This window comes from Pteropus medius, unplaced genomic scaffold (genome assembly GCF_902729225.1).
Source record: "Pteropus medius unplaced genomic scaffold, Ma_sr-lr_union100, whole genome shotgun sequence".
NCBI lineage: Eukaryota > Metazoa > Chordata > Mammalia > Chiroptera > Pteropodidae > Pteropus > Pteropus medius.
The window spans coordinates 1049743-1066719 of NW_024344432.1; the positions used below are offsets into that span (position 1 = coordinate 1049743).

General features: G+C 39.8%; 1 protein-coding gene across 1 annotated transcript in view; it reads right to left on the reverse strand.

The window, feature by feature from the left end:
* POLA1 (DNA polymerase alpha 1, catalytic subunit) overlaps positions 1 to 16977 on the reverse strand; it is a 280205-nt gene that overhangs the window by 178810 nt on the left and 84418 nt on the right. The window contains exon 26 of the mRNA XM_039872470.1: positions 14718 to 14817. Coding sequence (XP_039728404.1) covers positions 14718 to 14817 — 100 coding nt within the window. The remainder of the gene's footprint in view (positions 1 to 14717; positions 14818 to 16977) is intronic.

Here is a 16977-nt window from a genome sequence, read left to right on the forward strand (position 1 = left end):
CTTTTTCCTATTTTCCTATTCCCTATTGTTCTTAGATGTGTATCTTCTTTATAAGATGCTCAAGGAGCAAGTGCTTTTGGATTTAATAAGCTTTCTGTTCTCCACTACTTAACAGTCCCGTGACACGGAGTTCTTTACTGCCCTTAAACCTTAGTTTTACCCTCTTTAAAATTGGGATAATACTACCACCTAGTTCCCTGAGCTGGATGGGAATACAAAGAACTGTATGCTGAGAACATGCTTTGCAATGATAAAATATCATACAAATGTGAGTTTTAAAAAAAAGTCAGGGGTCTGAAATCTGAGTACTAGTTTAAACTGCCAATTATTACTAGCTAAGTGATTTGAGACCAAGCTGGTTTCTCTTTCTAGGTCTCAGCATCTTCATTTATAAAATGAAGAGGCTGGGATTTTTCCCAGATCTGAAAATCTAAGAATCTAAGTTTAACATGTTCAAGTATCTCTTCTTGATATCTGGTTGTTTTGTCTTTCAACCACATTCATTTCTTTAACATTAGGAAAAGGAGGCAAGCAGTAATATATCCAACGAAGATTATTAGCGTTACAAGAACATCTTTCCATATTTTAGGTTGCTTTTGAAGGCTATGTGGTTGCAAAATAACTAGAAATATGTAAGCTCTCACGAGGTATCCGCATACATCTTTATGCACTTAATATAAGTGGGTGAATGTATTTACAGTACATAAGAACATCTGACACCTTCTGTTGAGATCCCCCCTCCCGTCCTGGAGAATATATATACACCTACATGTATACGTCACAGTTTCTCGACCTCGACACTATTGACATTTTAGGCCAGATAATTCTTTGCCATGGGAGGTGGGGGTGGAGGCTGTCCCTAGCTTCCACCCACTAGATGCCAGAAGCATGCATGTGTGGACACACAAACACACAGACAGAAAGACAGACAGACAGACACGCACACACTTGCCACCTGTGACAACCAAAATTGTCTTCAGATATTGCCAAACATTTTGTGTGTGTGTGTGGGGGGGGAATTGCCCCGGTTGAGAATCAGTGATATTACATTGATGATGACTCAACACTTTTTCTCTCCAGGCCCAAACTCAATTGTCTGTTCCATAAGCATTTAATCTAAATGCCATCCATCACCTCCAAACCTTCACCCAGCTCCAAACATGACAAATGTCCACTTCTAAGACTTCGACTAAGACAAAGAGCTAACTTCCTTTCTAATCCAATGAGCTAACAAGTTTCACTGTATCATTCCAGTGTGGCACCCCTGCCAACGTGCTGTCCCTCCTCCAGGTCCTCTCCAGTCACTTGGCCTACCACCTGTCTCCGGCATCACTACCTTCCAAGCCATTCTTCACACTTTGCCAGTGTTCTTTCTGAAATGTACTCTTTGAAATGAAACTCAAACACCTTAGCTTGACCCAAGCAAGACTCACGATCTAGTTGAAGCCCACCTTATCTTCTAATGCTTCCCATATGCATCCTCCACGCCAGCCTTCCTGAAATACCTTGAGTTCATTGAACAAGCCATGCTTTATCCTTGCTTCTGTGCTTTTCACATGCTTTTCCCCATGGCGGTTAAAAGCGTGGGTTCAGAAATTAAGCTGTCTGATGGTTAATTTCGTCAAATCTCGCTAGGTCATGTGGTCAAACATCAGTCTACATGTTGCTGTGAAGGTTTTTTTTTGGCATGAGAATAACATTTAAATCCAGTAGACTCTGGGCAAAGCAGGTCTGCAACTGCATAATGTGAGTGGGCCTCATCCAATCAATTGAAGGCCTTACGAGAAAAAGACTGAGGTCCGCCAAGAAAGAGAGAACTCTGCTATAGACTGCCTTCGGGCTCAAGCTGAAACATCAACTCAGATCTCATATGTTTGGGTCTCCAGCCTGCCAACCTGCCCTACAGATTTCAGACCTGCCAGCACCCAAAATCACAGGAGCCAATTCCTTAAAATCGATCAATCAATCTCTCTATCCTCTAACACACACACTCCACCCCACCCCCACCCCTATTAATTCTGTTTCTCCGAAAAACTCTCACTAACACAGGCTGCCTGAGTTCAAAACTTAACAGTACTGTTTAACCACTGTGTGACCTCGGGCGCACAATATAACCTTTAAGTCTCCAATTCCTTGACCATAAAATGGAGATAATAGCTGCAGCTTCCTTATAATAGGGCTACTGTAAGCATTAAATGTAACACATATGTACCAAAGACTATACAAAACTATTTACATAAGGGCTCGGTAAATGTTAGGCATTATTATTACCTAACGTCTACTTATTTCACAAGGAACTTTGCACCACCAAAAAGCCCCTCAACCCAATGATATCAGTGGGTATGTTACTCCAATGTACTCCCAAAGAACTCTGTGTACGCCACGGCACACCGCTCTACTATAAAAGATTAAGAGAATATAAGCAAATTATAAGCAGAGTTCCTATCAGCCATTAAACCTAACGCAATGCCTGGCACATAGTAGTAATTCAATAAATATTTATCTTAGGCTCTAGTAAAAGGAGGCAAACTCCAAGTGGTCCAACTTGAGGTGAGCAAAGCCATGGATTGATAAGTGCATCTCCACAACAACAGGACCCCAAAAGCTGGTTACAGAAAGCGGCAATTAAACCCATACACAGTACGCATTTAAATGCTAGCTCTTTCCATGCAAGAAATGGAGTGAATCAGTTTTAATCTCACCTTCAAACACAATGCGTGTTAGATAAACAAATATTCACTCAAGAGAAATGAATTTCTACCCCAATGACAAAGGCCCATTAATTAGAAACTTGACTAAAAGTGTGCCTCTTCCATACAACTCTTGTTTTTAGATAAACTGATTTTGTTTTAAATCCTTAATTAACAACCTAGACCTTCTGGTAGCTCATGTGTAAAGAATATAAAACATGTTGAATAAACAAAGCTTTCTGAAAGGTTTCTCCTCCCCAAGAGACACATTTAATGATATTTATGAGTCTCTCTCAATTAATGCCCCACAATTTGACAGGGCTCTAATTTTGATATGAAAACTTAAAATACCACAAGTTGTAGCTTTGAATATATGAAAAGTGAACCTCTCCCTTGTCTTGTAATTTTTTGCCCTGAAATATTTATTCATCTTGTGCACTTTTTAAAATGCACTTTACATTCTGACTTTTAAAAAATTGTTTTCACCTTTAAAGAAACCTTCCTTTCACAACATTCTTATTCTCTACTCCTCCTCCACTACCACCTCCAGTTTAGAAACTCGCGTCCCATACGTTTCACTTGAACTTACGTGCATTACTGCCATACTTGAGATTATGTCTGACACAGGACCCCGGAGAGCTTGTAGAACTGGCTTGAAAGCGCACTTGAGCCAAATCTACTCACCGACACAAGAGTTCAAATACGAGCCTACACCCTAAAATACTAAATTCCCAGAAAAAAAGAAAACTCAAGATTAAAACTAAAGCAGGAGATATTAACCTAAGGTCAAGAATTCTGAAAATCCCTAAAACTCTAAGGAAAAATTTGAATATGTGCCTGTATGCATTTTTCTACGAAGAGGTTTCACATATTTCATCAAATTTGAAATTTTGATTTGTTTAAATATAAGTACCATTCCAGATGCTCCAATTAGCCACAAAAATAGAGCTCTCAGAATTCTTAGAATTCACGTAATGTCCATGAGACTAGAATACCCCCGCCCAAATGTCTCTGCCTCCTGCTCTGGAGCTGGATGTTTTCGGCCCCTACAGTGTATTTTCTCTCACAGAAAAACATGTATGTGTCAAAAGGCTCAGAGATTCGGTTCCCTGATTGACTCCTCGAATAACTCTTCTGGGGGGCTAATTAAGACACGGCCAAACTATGTCCGCACGTTAGTGAACATCAGCGTTCAGGCAAGTTTCGCACAACCTGATTAAAATTGACTCAAAGTGTCTTACTTCAGTAATCACTTCGACAGAATGAATTTTACATTAGTGGGATCAAGCATGCACCAGGCCTCAGTGGAAATGAAAAGGGCTTAGAGTAATAGAATTTATAAATCCACCCATTAGGTTAATGGCTAAATGATTTACATGTAACTTTCTCCCCCACCCCGCCTTCCCTCACCCTTTAACTCAGTAAAAACTATGCTTGGCATTTTCCACTGCAGTGCCATACTCAAAGGAAATAGCCTTTCTATTTTGGGACATTCTAATTTCTAATAATGGCTTGGGTAGCTACCATTAACTCTTTCAAAGCACAAATAATTGACTAATAAAATTAAGTATTTTATAAGGCCTGAAAGTGCTTAATTGATCATAATTGTCTATTTGAGAAGAAGGCGTCAGGCTGGCTATGCTCAGATAATGAAGTTGGGCAATTCTGAAGCACTGCAATCAAGATAATACTTACAGCTAAAAAGGACATTAGCATTTTCTAGAATATGCAACATTTTCTTTATAGCTGAGGTCATGGGAAAATGTGACTAGAAACTTCGAGTTCTTGGCCCCCATGAATGGCAGGTTTGACAGGTTGCCGCTTGTCATTTCTAAGCACCTGGCTTGAAGCTCAACCCTGGAAGAGCACCTCTCTGGCAGTCTGCAGGACAATCTGAAGCTGGAGAGTGACCAAGGTGTTACTGTCACCGTTTTGATGGAAGCATTTTTGATGCCTGGAAAGCTCCTTTTTAGGCCCGGCGTAAGATAAGATAGTCATGGCACTGTTCACCATTACTCTGCTTTGAGGGGGTCAGAAGAGGGAGAACTTTTTAGCCTAACACACCTTGACGGACAACTCCCTCGTTCAGTACCAGGGCCAAACACCAAATTCTGTTCTATAATGACCATACTTTCTTCGTGGCCTCCTACAGCAACTCTGTTTCTTAAAAAATAGCGTCCCTTGCTCCCCCTTTTATTAGAAGTTCTGTGAGCTAGCTATCATTAAAATACAAAGGGTTCTCAATTCAAAAAAAATTTTTCAGATAGATGGTCTCATTTTAGGGAAATGGAATTGTGTTCACCTGTCCAGAGATACGTGAGGCATGCCTCTAATGCCCTCTATATTTAAGGATCAACCAAATAATGTATTCCCATTTATCAATCTTTTTTTTTTCTCTCATCTTCTATACTATCTCTGAGAAGAATCCAAAGAAATTTTGGAGGGGGAAAAAAAAAACCAGATAAATACCAAGTTGAGAAATGTCATTTAGGATACAGGTACAGAATATGAAAAAGAAGAAATATCAATATATTAGCTATTTAAGACTTGGCTACTGCTAAAAAAAAAAAATCCCCTTTACTTTTGAACTTCATTGCATTTCCACTCTATAATCGGCCAAGGCTCAAGAATTTGATATGAATGATAGGAAGCAGTGTTATATTCTTTTCATTTAGAACTCCAAAAAGTTATCCGTTCATGTACCAACAAGTATTTACTGGGCAGTTCTCACATGCTAGGTGGAAAGGAACAATATGGTGAATGATTCAGACGTAATTCCTTCCTTCTACAGTATGTAATAGCTAGTGGAGAATCAAATACACAATTGGAAAAAATACATACATACACACACACGTGCATACGTACAAAATAGAGGGCTCTAGGGAGGCAGTTAGAGAAAAGAGCAGGGAAGCAGCCAGTATATAAGGTGACCTATAGAATAACAGGAAAAGGGGAGTGGGAGAAGAGTGTGAAGATCCAAAAGACAGGGAAATTCTCAATGGCGATTAAAGAAGATTAAGCTTTAAAAAAATAAAAAGGTTTGTTTTGAATGAGAAGAAAATAAAAAGTATAGCTGAGGCTACAATGCTCGGGAAAGTGGGAGAGAAGGCAGGAGAGGCCCAATGTGAAGGGCCTTGTAAGCCATATTAAGGACTTTAAACTGGGGAGTGACATAATCAGATTGACAGTTCAAAGAGGTCTCTCTGGCTATAAAACGTAAAGAATGCATGCGGCGGCTTACACAGAGAAGTGATGAGGCTTTACCAGCATAATAGCCACTGCACTCGAGGCAGTCGCAGGTACTTAGGAAGTAGAATCTAAAGGACCTGGTAACAGGCTGGATATGGGGCGTGAGGAACAGATAGGGCTCAAAGATGAGATCCAGGTTCCTGGCTTGGCAACTGGGAAGGCAGTGCCGTCACTCATCGAGACAGAGAATCCAGGAAGGCGGACAGGTTGGAGAGGAGAACTGGAAGAGCAGTTCTGGAATTGATGAATATGTTAGGTCTGCGGACACCTAAATGGAGATCACAGGGAGGCAGGTGGAGCCAAGATGCTCAGCGGAGAGGATGTGGGGAGTTTCAGGTACAGGAATTCCAATGCTCAACAGAGATGCAATTTATGACTAAATCGAAGTGATGTCAGCATGCAGACAGAACCCAGTGAAATGGATGGCACAGCTCACGAAGGGGCAGCAGGACAAAAAGGAGACGGGGCAAGCTGGCACCCAACCCACGGTTGCGGTGCTCTGTGGGTCTCCTGATCCATCGATTCTCCTCCAGTACCTTCCTGTCCCCTTCAGCTATCAGATCTCTGTTCCTTCTGTCACAATTGGCAGGTGTGACACAAACCAGTGGCCACTGGCACATCCGACTGCAGGCTGCCACAGTCAGACAGCCAGGCACCACGCACTGACCTTTAAGGAGAACGATCCCAACAGGTGGCCAGGGCCTAATACAAATAATGGTATTAAGCCTCCCGACAAGGTCAGAAAGGGGGAGCACCTCGCCTTTTTATTGAGCAACCAAAACAGCTACAGGCCACGGCTCAGCAAACAGCAAGCAAAGGCTCGGCGGTGGCTCCTGTCCTTCAGGCAGTGATGGCTCAACAGGAAGACTGAACATCAATCAAGTCACTTCACAAGTAAAGAGCCTCCTATAGCTCTGACCTAACCTCCTTTTCCTGCCTCTCTTCTGCAGTTGGGAGGGGGAGGGCATTCTTTCTTATGTCCAGTTTGGTGCCATTTATTAGCCATTCCGATTTATACTTATCCAATAAAAGAAAAGTAACGGTGGGGGAAGGGTTCCCCTTGGTTTCCAAAGAATATTCTTCACACCCTTCGAGAGAAATTACCTCAGTCATAAGTGATTAAATTAATTGCCTTTGTCGCTAATTTGCTTTGATAACATCAAATGTCTCACAGTTCTCATGGACCTTTGACCTCAGAGCAAGCCACTCTTTTGACAGAACAGACAGCTGTAGCTCAGGGGGTGCTCAACCTCCCGAAAGACAAATGCCTCATCGCGGCCCAGAAATTCCACTGGGTGGTAAGAGGCCAGCAGTCCTGCACCCTGCAGGAGGACCCCACGTGCTGATCTACAGCCCTTCTCCCTGACCTTTCCATACAAAATAGATCTTTCTTTCTCCTGGACACAACCTCCTCTGCTCCCGCCCTCTTAAACCTTGTGACTGCAAATGGCATGGCTGGGAGGAGCCACACACCACTGGCACTTTGGTACCCAGAGAAAGGATCCAAGCAGTAGATCAGATTCCTGTCAGCTGGAAAAGAGCTGGCACTTCGGCTGCTTCTCATTCTTTATTTTTAAATGGCAGGATGGGCTCAAGGGCAGTGTGGCCTGCCACACAAGAAGAGACTAAAGATTTTAAAAGATAAAACCAAAAGCCTCAGGGTGCGCAGACTCACGCAAGACTGAGAACTGAACATACAGTATTTTACAAACCAGTTATGAGTGTGTTTCTCTTAGTGACACGGCGGGGCACGGGGGAGGGAATTGATTCTGGGACAAAAAAATCTAACTACAGATCGGTTCTTAGTCAATGGGACTAACAGATTAATTCTCATGCTACTAATTTGGAAAAGACTTATTTTCAGACTTATAAAGCCAGAGCATTAAAATATTGGGATGTGCTACCAATGACAAAGTTACCTACTCAATCAGTCCCTCAAACCAAAAGAGCATGTAAAAGTAAATATCGACCAATAAAATGCAAAGAATATGGTTAGCAAGGACTTACCTATGCAGAATACAAAATGTGTTTTCTTTTTTCCTCTACCACCAGCATCACCACCAGATCATTCTCAACTAATTCTTAGAAGCTGAAGACCAACTTGGATTTTGATGTATAAACTGCTTTTGACGATATTTCATTTTAAACAGATAAACACTTTAAAAAAATGCAAGCTGAAGACACCCTTTTGAGAAACTTAGAAAACAGATGTGGAAGCCATTTGTTTAGATGAAGAGGAATTTTCGCTTTTATAGGAATACAATGATTCATGAAGAGGAAAAAAGTCTGTCATCAAGTTTACTTCAATAGATACTCTTGGGTTTGAGGCAGCTTTCTAAATATGGCCACTGCTTTTCTTCACATCTCATCTCTCCTGAAATATCTCAAACTACCACTAACAAACATTACTTTTATTGTCTTTGTTCTCTTACATTTTCTGCTTAGTTAATATATTGTGCAGAAGAAAAAAAACACAACTCTGGTACTACAGTATTATATACTTGCTTTTACTGCTTAGGAAGCTGGACAAAATACCTTCCATTTTACTTATTTATCAAAAATGAGACATCTTGAGTATTAAAACTAGGAATACAAGAAACCCTGACAATAAGTTCAGAAATGACAGTCCTCCTTAAGGCAAAGGAGATGGAATAAAAGAATGTGAAGCTTTTCCAAGAACTTCTAACAAAGAGGAAAATGTCCTTTTTGGTTTGTCTTTTCAATGGAGATGCCAAGAACTAAAACAGGAAAACAAAAACGGGGTGGGGGCATTGGGTTTGACCTGGCCAAATGCTTAAGAAATTTCTCTCCTTCCATCCTCTTTTCCTTGCCCATGGGCTGCTCCACTCTCAGTGGCTCTGTCTACAGGACACTCTCTGAGTTAAGAGGTGCAAGGTCTGCAGGAATAAAGAACTTAGCTTCCATGCTCCTCCATCTCCTCAGCAAAAGACAAAACGGCCGATGAACAAAAATCTTCATAATTCTCTATCCCTTGAGATTCTGCTATGATTCCAATTAAGAATCACAGAAAAAAAAATCTCTTTTCTGCAATATCCCCATCTGCCAATATTTTTGCCACGTGACTTTCTATAGTTTATATTTCAAAAATAGATGTTTTAACCTATCCCAAATATAACAACATAATTTTGAAGATGCATTTTCAAACTACACATACTCCCACTGTGAGCCAGAGCTCAGTCTCTGAACACCTTTAATGGTTTACGAAATTCTGTGTTCATGTATACATGGAATTTTTCTGGGTCAAGAATTCATAGCTTTCACTCAATTCTCAAAGGGGTCGTGACCCAAAAAAAGGTTAGCCTCCCTACCAAAACTTGTAGTGATTTCTTAGCTATGTTGAACTAGTCCTGAAACAGTATGGGGAGTTGCCTTGTGTATTTCATACCCATGGCTGCTCTGGATTTCTGGAGAGATCACCAAAGAGGAGCGATTGGTCCTGCTGGCTCCAATGCTACATATAAACCCTTTGCCAACCCTCCTAAAGATGGGTGTCAACCATCAGCAAGGGGAGAGAATAAAAGAAATGAGCCTTAAGAAATCCATGACCACTACTATTGTTACAGAGACAATGTGTCATTTGAATTAGGAAAGTCTAAAGGCTGGTTTGCTGGTTGCCTGTAAGGACATCATAATAACTTGGCTGAAATGTAGGAAGAAAGGAAGAGAGAAAAAAACAAAAGCTAAACCCTTGACTTTCAGCTTGAGCAATGGGTAGCTGGTGCTGTCTCTTTTAAATTCACAATGAGAGAGAAAAACATGTTTATGAAATTAGTAGTGATAAAGTTGATTTTTAAAAACCTACAAATTAGCTATAAAGTTGGATTGTAGACAGTCTTGTACCAATACTGATGAGTCTTAATGGTGAGCATTTCACATTTACCGACCTTCCTACTACTGGGCCACTCACTTTATCAACAGCATGATCCTTGCTCCAGCAAAGAAAGGCTTTTGCTCTCTCCTTTCCTCCGTCTCCTACACCAGTATTTAAAATTCTCTCATTACTTCTTAAATCCACTACCGACCCTCTTGAATACAACCAATGATCTTGTGTTATGTGTCACTCAGAAGACTGAACATTTATTTCATGGTCAAGGTTTCCTAAAGACATCCCTTCCTATGTCACTCTACCATCTCTCTCTGCAATCTGAGGAGTAAGCCTCCATGAATCCCCTAATTCAACAAGCATTTACAATGGGCTCCGCACTGAGATAAGTATAAAAGGAGTTTCACCGCCCTTAAGAAACTTAAAAGACAAATATCACTTCCAACTAAGTAGCTTTCACTGTCTGAAAATGAAAGGAACAGGACTGAAGAGTTGTCTAGCAGGAATGTAAAAACGGGACAACGACGAAGCCAATCACACCGCATCCCACACCAATGGACTGATCTACTGAAACCTGCTCTATGGAGGCATGCCTAAGCCTTTGGATGAGTCCAAAACGAGAAGGCGCATGGCTCTGGCTCCAGGCAGGGAGCAGCCTCAGTAATATTAAAGGAGAGGGAAGGCAAAGCTAATAAAAGAGGAATGGAATGAACGTCCTCATCCTTACCTACTGCCTCTTAAAGAAAAAGAAGCCATGAGGTACAGAGTCCAGGTCAGGAACAGACATAAAGTCTGGAAACCTGGGACCCAATGAGCCAATATATCCTTGAAGGCCTAGTTTTTTCATTTCTTTCTTGTCCAGATTGTCTTTCATTTGCTATAAGAACCTCACCTCTTCCCTTCCCAGCATCTTTCATCATCCCCTTCCCACTGGTGCCTTTCTTTCTGTTTCTATAGTACCTATTCTGCCTAAATTAAGGGTTACTCATTCACTTGACAAATATGTATTGACAGTCCACACTGCTCCAGACATGGTGCTTAACTCTTAGCATCTGAATAAAATGTAGCCCATGCCCTTGAGAAGCTTGCAATCTACACCCCAGTGGTCTCACCTGCTTCTTTATCTTTAAGGGCTTGATCCCCTGCCTCGTGCTCAGTGCATAAAACCTATGCTGTCTTGCAGCTTCATTCTGAGAACTCAACTCAAACGGTGTTCTCAAGGGTCAGTAGTCTCTTCTCACCAAAAGTAATGGGCATTGCTTAGGTGAGAGCCTTAAACAATCACGTGAGCACCTACTCCAATGAAGTGAAAAGGCACTTCGCTGTTTTCCCTTCATCATCACCACCCTCCACCAGACCCTAACAGCAAAGGCCATACATGAACATGCCTTCAGACGCTGTCGAATTTCCCATGGGGGGGAAACTGCCCCCAGTTGAGAATTACTAACCTCCATCGACGATTCCCTGTGAACGTGCTTGAGAAGTGACTGATTTGTCATAAAACGTACTGACTCCAGACATACGCCTATTGTCATCAACATTATTTAGAGCATATATGACTATGTTATCCCAGATGGACTTTTCATGTTTAGGCAAATTTACAAAGTCTCCAAATATGCTAGCTATCTTTCTTTTGCCCATCCGGTTCCACTGTCTACCCTGCTGTCTGGGAGGGAAGGCTGACCTAACAGACATCGAAGAGCTCCCCTACTTGACAGTTGAGTTTGGACAACCGTGGAACACTGCATAGATCAGGAGGGGAGGGAAGGCTAGGCAGGTTACTGATGACCCCTGCTTTCTCCCTGACCGGTCACATAGGAGCTGGCTGGATCCATCCACCTGCGGGTCAGAACACCCTTCCCGCCCAACTTCCTCTTTCTGGGTTAGGTACCTGCTCTTCCTCTCACTCCTTTTTTACCTGCTCTTACTAGCCTCAGAGTTCACACAATTCTCTTGCAGCTCTGCCATACCCTACCCACATTTTGGTACGTAATCCCTTTATCACAGCCTCCTATTTATCCCAGTGCCTCTCTTCCCTGCTGGGGCCCTGACTGATACAGCGAATACATTTTAAAATTAAATCTTAAAAGCAAGCAGCTTTAAAATGGTCCACTTAAAGCTCCATCCTCCTGAAAACAGACACACAAGAAGCATCGTATCTTGAAAATCTAGGCTTTTAAGATTTGTGAAGAAGACACACAATGAACTTCCTTTAAAGAGCAAACGTGTATATCTTTTACTGTGACGTATTACCTAAGAATGCTCAAATTTATATTTTCTTTAGTCCTATCTTATCCCAAAAAGAAAGAAAAAGAATAGAACGCTTTCTCTCTCTCAACAATTTTGGCAATCATTTGGTTATAATTACTATATGTTACATCATTAGTCTTCCATGTTACATATGTTAGGTTTCTAATTACACTGTACACTGATGTTGAGGATCAGGACTATATCTTACATTTGTTTTCCTCACACTTATTCATGCCTTGTAATAGTTCACAATAGTTCCTTTAAGAGAGAATATATTTGATAAACATTTGTTGACAGTTGGAAATAGTATCAATAGAAATAGAACACAAGGAGCAGGAAAGATATGCTCACTTACTTTAGTATTTTCTTATTTGCCTTGCCTTTTCAAGAGATTTTGCCACCAGAGGAAAAATAAAAGCTTCGCTGTAAGGTGAATATAAAATTTTAGGAAAACAGCTGTATACCCATCAAGATTATTTTCCACAAGTAGCCAACATGAAACAGAATTTACAACAGAGACAGGAAGAAGAGTAGGTGGAGTTAGAATAGAAGGAAATGAGGAGGCGCAACAAGAATTAATTACTGGTAATTACACATGCTACAGCCGCTCTTCTTTCTCCACCCTCTATCTAATCAACAGTGGGAACAGATGTGGTCTGTGGTATTGGGGAGGGGGGTGCTTAACAGCTGTTTGGAGAACATGCCATTAAAAAGCAGCCTTGTCCACAGAAACCCAAGAGTTTTACTGTTTGAAAGAAAAGAGGTAATGAATAATGCCACAGTCTTACTTTGAACTTCAGCTCATTGAGGCCAAGGATAAACTTTCTTCTTCTCCTGATTTCTGAAGAACTATGGCAGTAACTTTGATATTTTCTGTTACAAGAGTGCCTCAATATTTGAACCTATTTCATATATCGCATCCAAATACTCCTGAAACCAATAAAAAGATCTAACTACTATCTTAACTATGATACTAAGTAGTCAGTCTTAAATTAACTATATTGATGATCACGAGAAAAACTAAAATTCCCACCATAGGGAATACTATGCTCAACTATCTTTCTGGATAAGAACTCTAAATAACATAGAAATCAGAACATCCCAGTTTACTTCTTAAAAAATTTAAAGAATGCAGCATACTGTCAATGCATATAATTTTTCCTAAAAGATAAAAACATGGACTAAAGCCCAGGAATAAATTTAAAAAACAACACGACGTCCAAGGATTTACCAGGAAATGCAGTTACTCACAAAACAGAAGTTTCGGCCTCTTTCCGGCACAGAGCTGTTTTTCCTTCCTCCCAAGGCTGATGACTGCCAGCTGGGCAGGGCTGGAGGGAGGGTAAATGGCATTCTCACTCCATCTGGGACACCCCCAAGGCCCAAGGAATGGAGATAGGTGGCACAGATCTGGCTTCAGGAACTATCTGATGACTGCTACCTATAACCTGAAACTCTCATGCTGGAATAGCAGACGAGCTTATTGACTTCGGAACCAATTAGGTTCCAAAAAGCTGTAAATAAGTCCATTTGTTCACAAACCCAAAGTGGTACTAGATAAATGAGTGATTATGCCACTGACTGATAGCAAGTACATTGACTGCTTTTGCCAAAACATGCAACTGTGTTGGAAGCTGAAAGTTCTCAAGTAGCTTTAACAATTACAAGTTCCTCTTAAGTTAAATGTTATTTACATATGTGGCTGTGGAGTGTATAGACACAAAGAAAGTTTAAGAGCACATGGATTCATTCACATGCACTTGCAGGATACCACACTAATCTCCCATATCTAATCTTATTAAATTGAGCTTGCATATTCTCAAATTTACTTCTGTGTATTTTGGGGGCAACTTCAAAAATTTCATTCAGTTCAGTGTATGTAAATTGCATGAACCATGATTCAATCCTATTGGGGATAATTAGAGAAAGACAGAGCTTGGGTTGGGAAGAGAAAAGGAAGGTAAAAGCTAATGGCAGAAGAGGAACAAAGATTTTTAGAATGAAACCAGAGGAAAAATAAAAGAAGGTAAGCGCAAGCACATTCGGGACTCAAAACTGTACGCTGATAGTATATGAGAGTCAGCCATAACTGGGGATGGAGAATGGGAAGCCCCAGGCAGATAGGCATCGACAACTTTTGAGTTTGAAAATCAGAAAGGAAATAAACAGCTAGATAGAAAACTAACCATAGAGGAGCAAGGGAAATGCCTCGAAGCATGCTTATTATCTGCAACAAAGCAAAATTTCTATTAAACTAGGGATGGCAAACACAAATGAATATATAGTATCCCTTGTTACTAAGTAAAATAGTATAAATGAAAAGGTCATTTGTATTATACTTAGATTTATTTAACTGAATATAAATACGGTTTATTCCTAAGAGCTTCCACAGATCCACTCTCAACTTCAGACTCTCTGTGACTAGTTTCTATGCAGTCTTAAGTTCTCAGACTTAAATTCTACAACTATGAGTTTTCAGAAACCTCTTCTTCCTGATGAGAAAAGGACTATACCCATCTTTTGCAATTCACCAGGATGAAGGTATTCTTTTTGGTGTGCTCTGCAAACCTACCTTTTGATCCCTAGAAATAATTTTAATTATCTGCAAAAGAGCACATAAGTAAGTTTAAATTAATCCTTCGTCCTGAATTATGTTGCTTTTCTGCATCAGCAAAGACACTTACCATGCAAAATAATGTTGTTGTTGTTGTTGTTGTTTTGTCTGATAGAGAATATATTTGGGAGAGAAATGGGAGTTTCTGGCAAAAAATAAAGGCTTCATTACTTCAGCTTTAAATGTAAATTAGGCACTCAGCGGCATGCAAGTTAGGACAATTTTCCTTACACAAGATAAGATGAATTATATTTTATTCCTTAGTTCTTAACAAGAGTCACTTCCTTAGACATACCTAACCCTTAAACAAAAGCTGTTCTTTGTCACAGCTAGGGAAATGTTTTTATTACTGATGTTCTTTAAATATGTATGAATAAAAATCTCTCTTCTATACTCATGTTCATAACGAGCTGCTACTTAGGCAAAGAATATGTATATAAAATGAATATAGAAATAAAAAGGGGAATATTTGCTTTCTATTTGAATATTACACAGATCACCCCAACTAGTGGAAAGGCCTTTAAAAAAAAAAAAAAGCAGCTGTCTTTTGAAGCTCTAATACTATCAGACTTTGTAAGAAAGTGATGGCTTTTAAAGGTGAAAAAGACATTAAACACACATCTGATTTCACGGAACCACACTAACAACTACCAGTGTTTCATAGGGTTTTGCACTTGTTTTTAAAGGTGATCACTTCTTTCATATTCACACAACTTTCTCCATCTATCCGGAACTCCGTGTATCCAAATGTCTCTTGTTTAGTAAAGCTCAAACAAGACCTGTCTAATCCCATCCTTCGCCATGGCATAGTGCTGGTCACCTTCAGCAAATAGGCCTCTCCGTTATATTCAGCTACTCGAGAGACCATTCTTTCAAAGATGTTTCTTGCAGTATTCTGTCCCAGTTAATCTGGATACATTATATAGCTTTAAATCTAAAGTTCCCCAAGTCACTCGTGGCAAAAAAAATAGTCCTGGGATGTTAGTCTACATTTCTCCTTTAGTTCTGCACAACCTGAATATGTAAGTAGAAAGGAGAAAAGGTAAATGGGATATGCTCGATATCTTGCTGAATTAAGTCATAACACTTAAGATCCTACCATGTGATATCAAAATTTTAATATCAGCTTTACACTTGAGAGATTCTCCAATTGTCAAATCCCTTTTCAAGCTAAACTCTGGCTAATATTTAATCTGATGAGAGTACAATTGACCTAAATTTCTGCATCATGGAATCTCGACTATGCGAATCATCTTAAGATTAGTCAGTCAGTTACTTTTCCTTATATGATGGCTATGCATTTTCTAAGTAGTGCAGAGTCACATTCCTGCTCCATTTTTTCTATTGCACTTCAGCAAATATCCACAGAAAAAAAAGAAATGGAACATATTTATTATTACAGAGGTTCTATTTCAATTCCCACTGCTGTTTACCTGTAAGATCTGTTACTTAGGAAATGCTAAGAAAATTTAAAGTTTGTGTATATTTTCAAATAGCATACTTAAAATACATATTTTACATCATATAGACAGGCTCAGTAAATGTATTTAGAAACACAAATCTTGCAGATAAAATTATAAACAACAGCAGAATTATTTGACAGCCTTCCCCCAAAAAACTAAGCAGTTAAGATTCTCTCAAACAGCACTGTCTAATACTAATATGGCTGGTGACTGGCATGCCGATTGAGCACTTAAAATGTGGCTATTGCAACTGAAATTTTATTTCAATTAATTAAAATTTAGATTTAGCCATCTGTGGCTAATGGCTACTATACTGGGCAGTGCAGATCTAGAACACTGATATCTACAGAAGTAATGTGTAAAAAAAATTAAAAGCTTAATTGGAATGTATTCTGAGAATGAATGGTGTGGAAACTGAATAAAGGAAAAAAGGTAAAGAGTGGCGCCTTGTATTTTTACTGCCTAAAAAAAACCAGTAAGGGGCTTTTAAGGGTAGTTCCACTCAAAAGAGTCAGACAATAGGTCTTAGTTTTGCTTTTCATCTCAATGATCAAATTGGTGTTAAGAATCCTTAGAGGTATAGTCTAAACTTTCACAAAACAATTAAATTTGTCTGTAAAAGAAGGCATTGTGGCAGTTCAAAGGGGACTAACACATTTTCCCATTTTTCGGGTCAAAAATTTTATTGTAGGTAAGAGTGTAGGTTACGGTTGACTAGAAAGCAGAAACGGTTACCAACGTACATATATATTATATATTCCGCTTGTGAAATTCAAATGAGATAATGTAGGTGAAAGGGCTCTGTGAAAACTACAAAGCACTACACACATGTATCATGATTGTTGCTACCACTACTGTTGTTGTTAT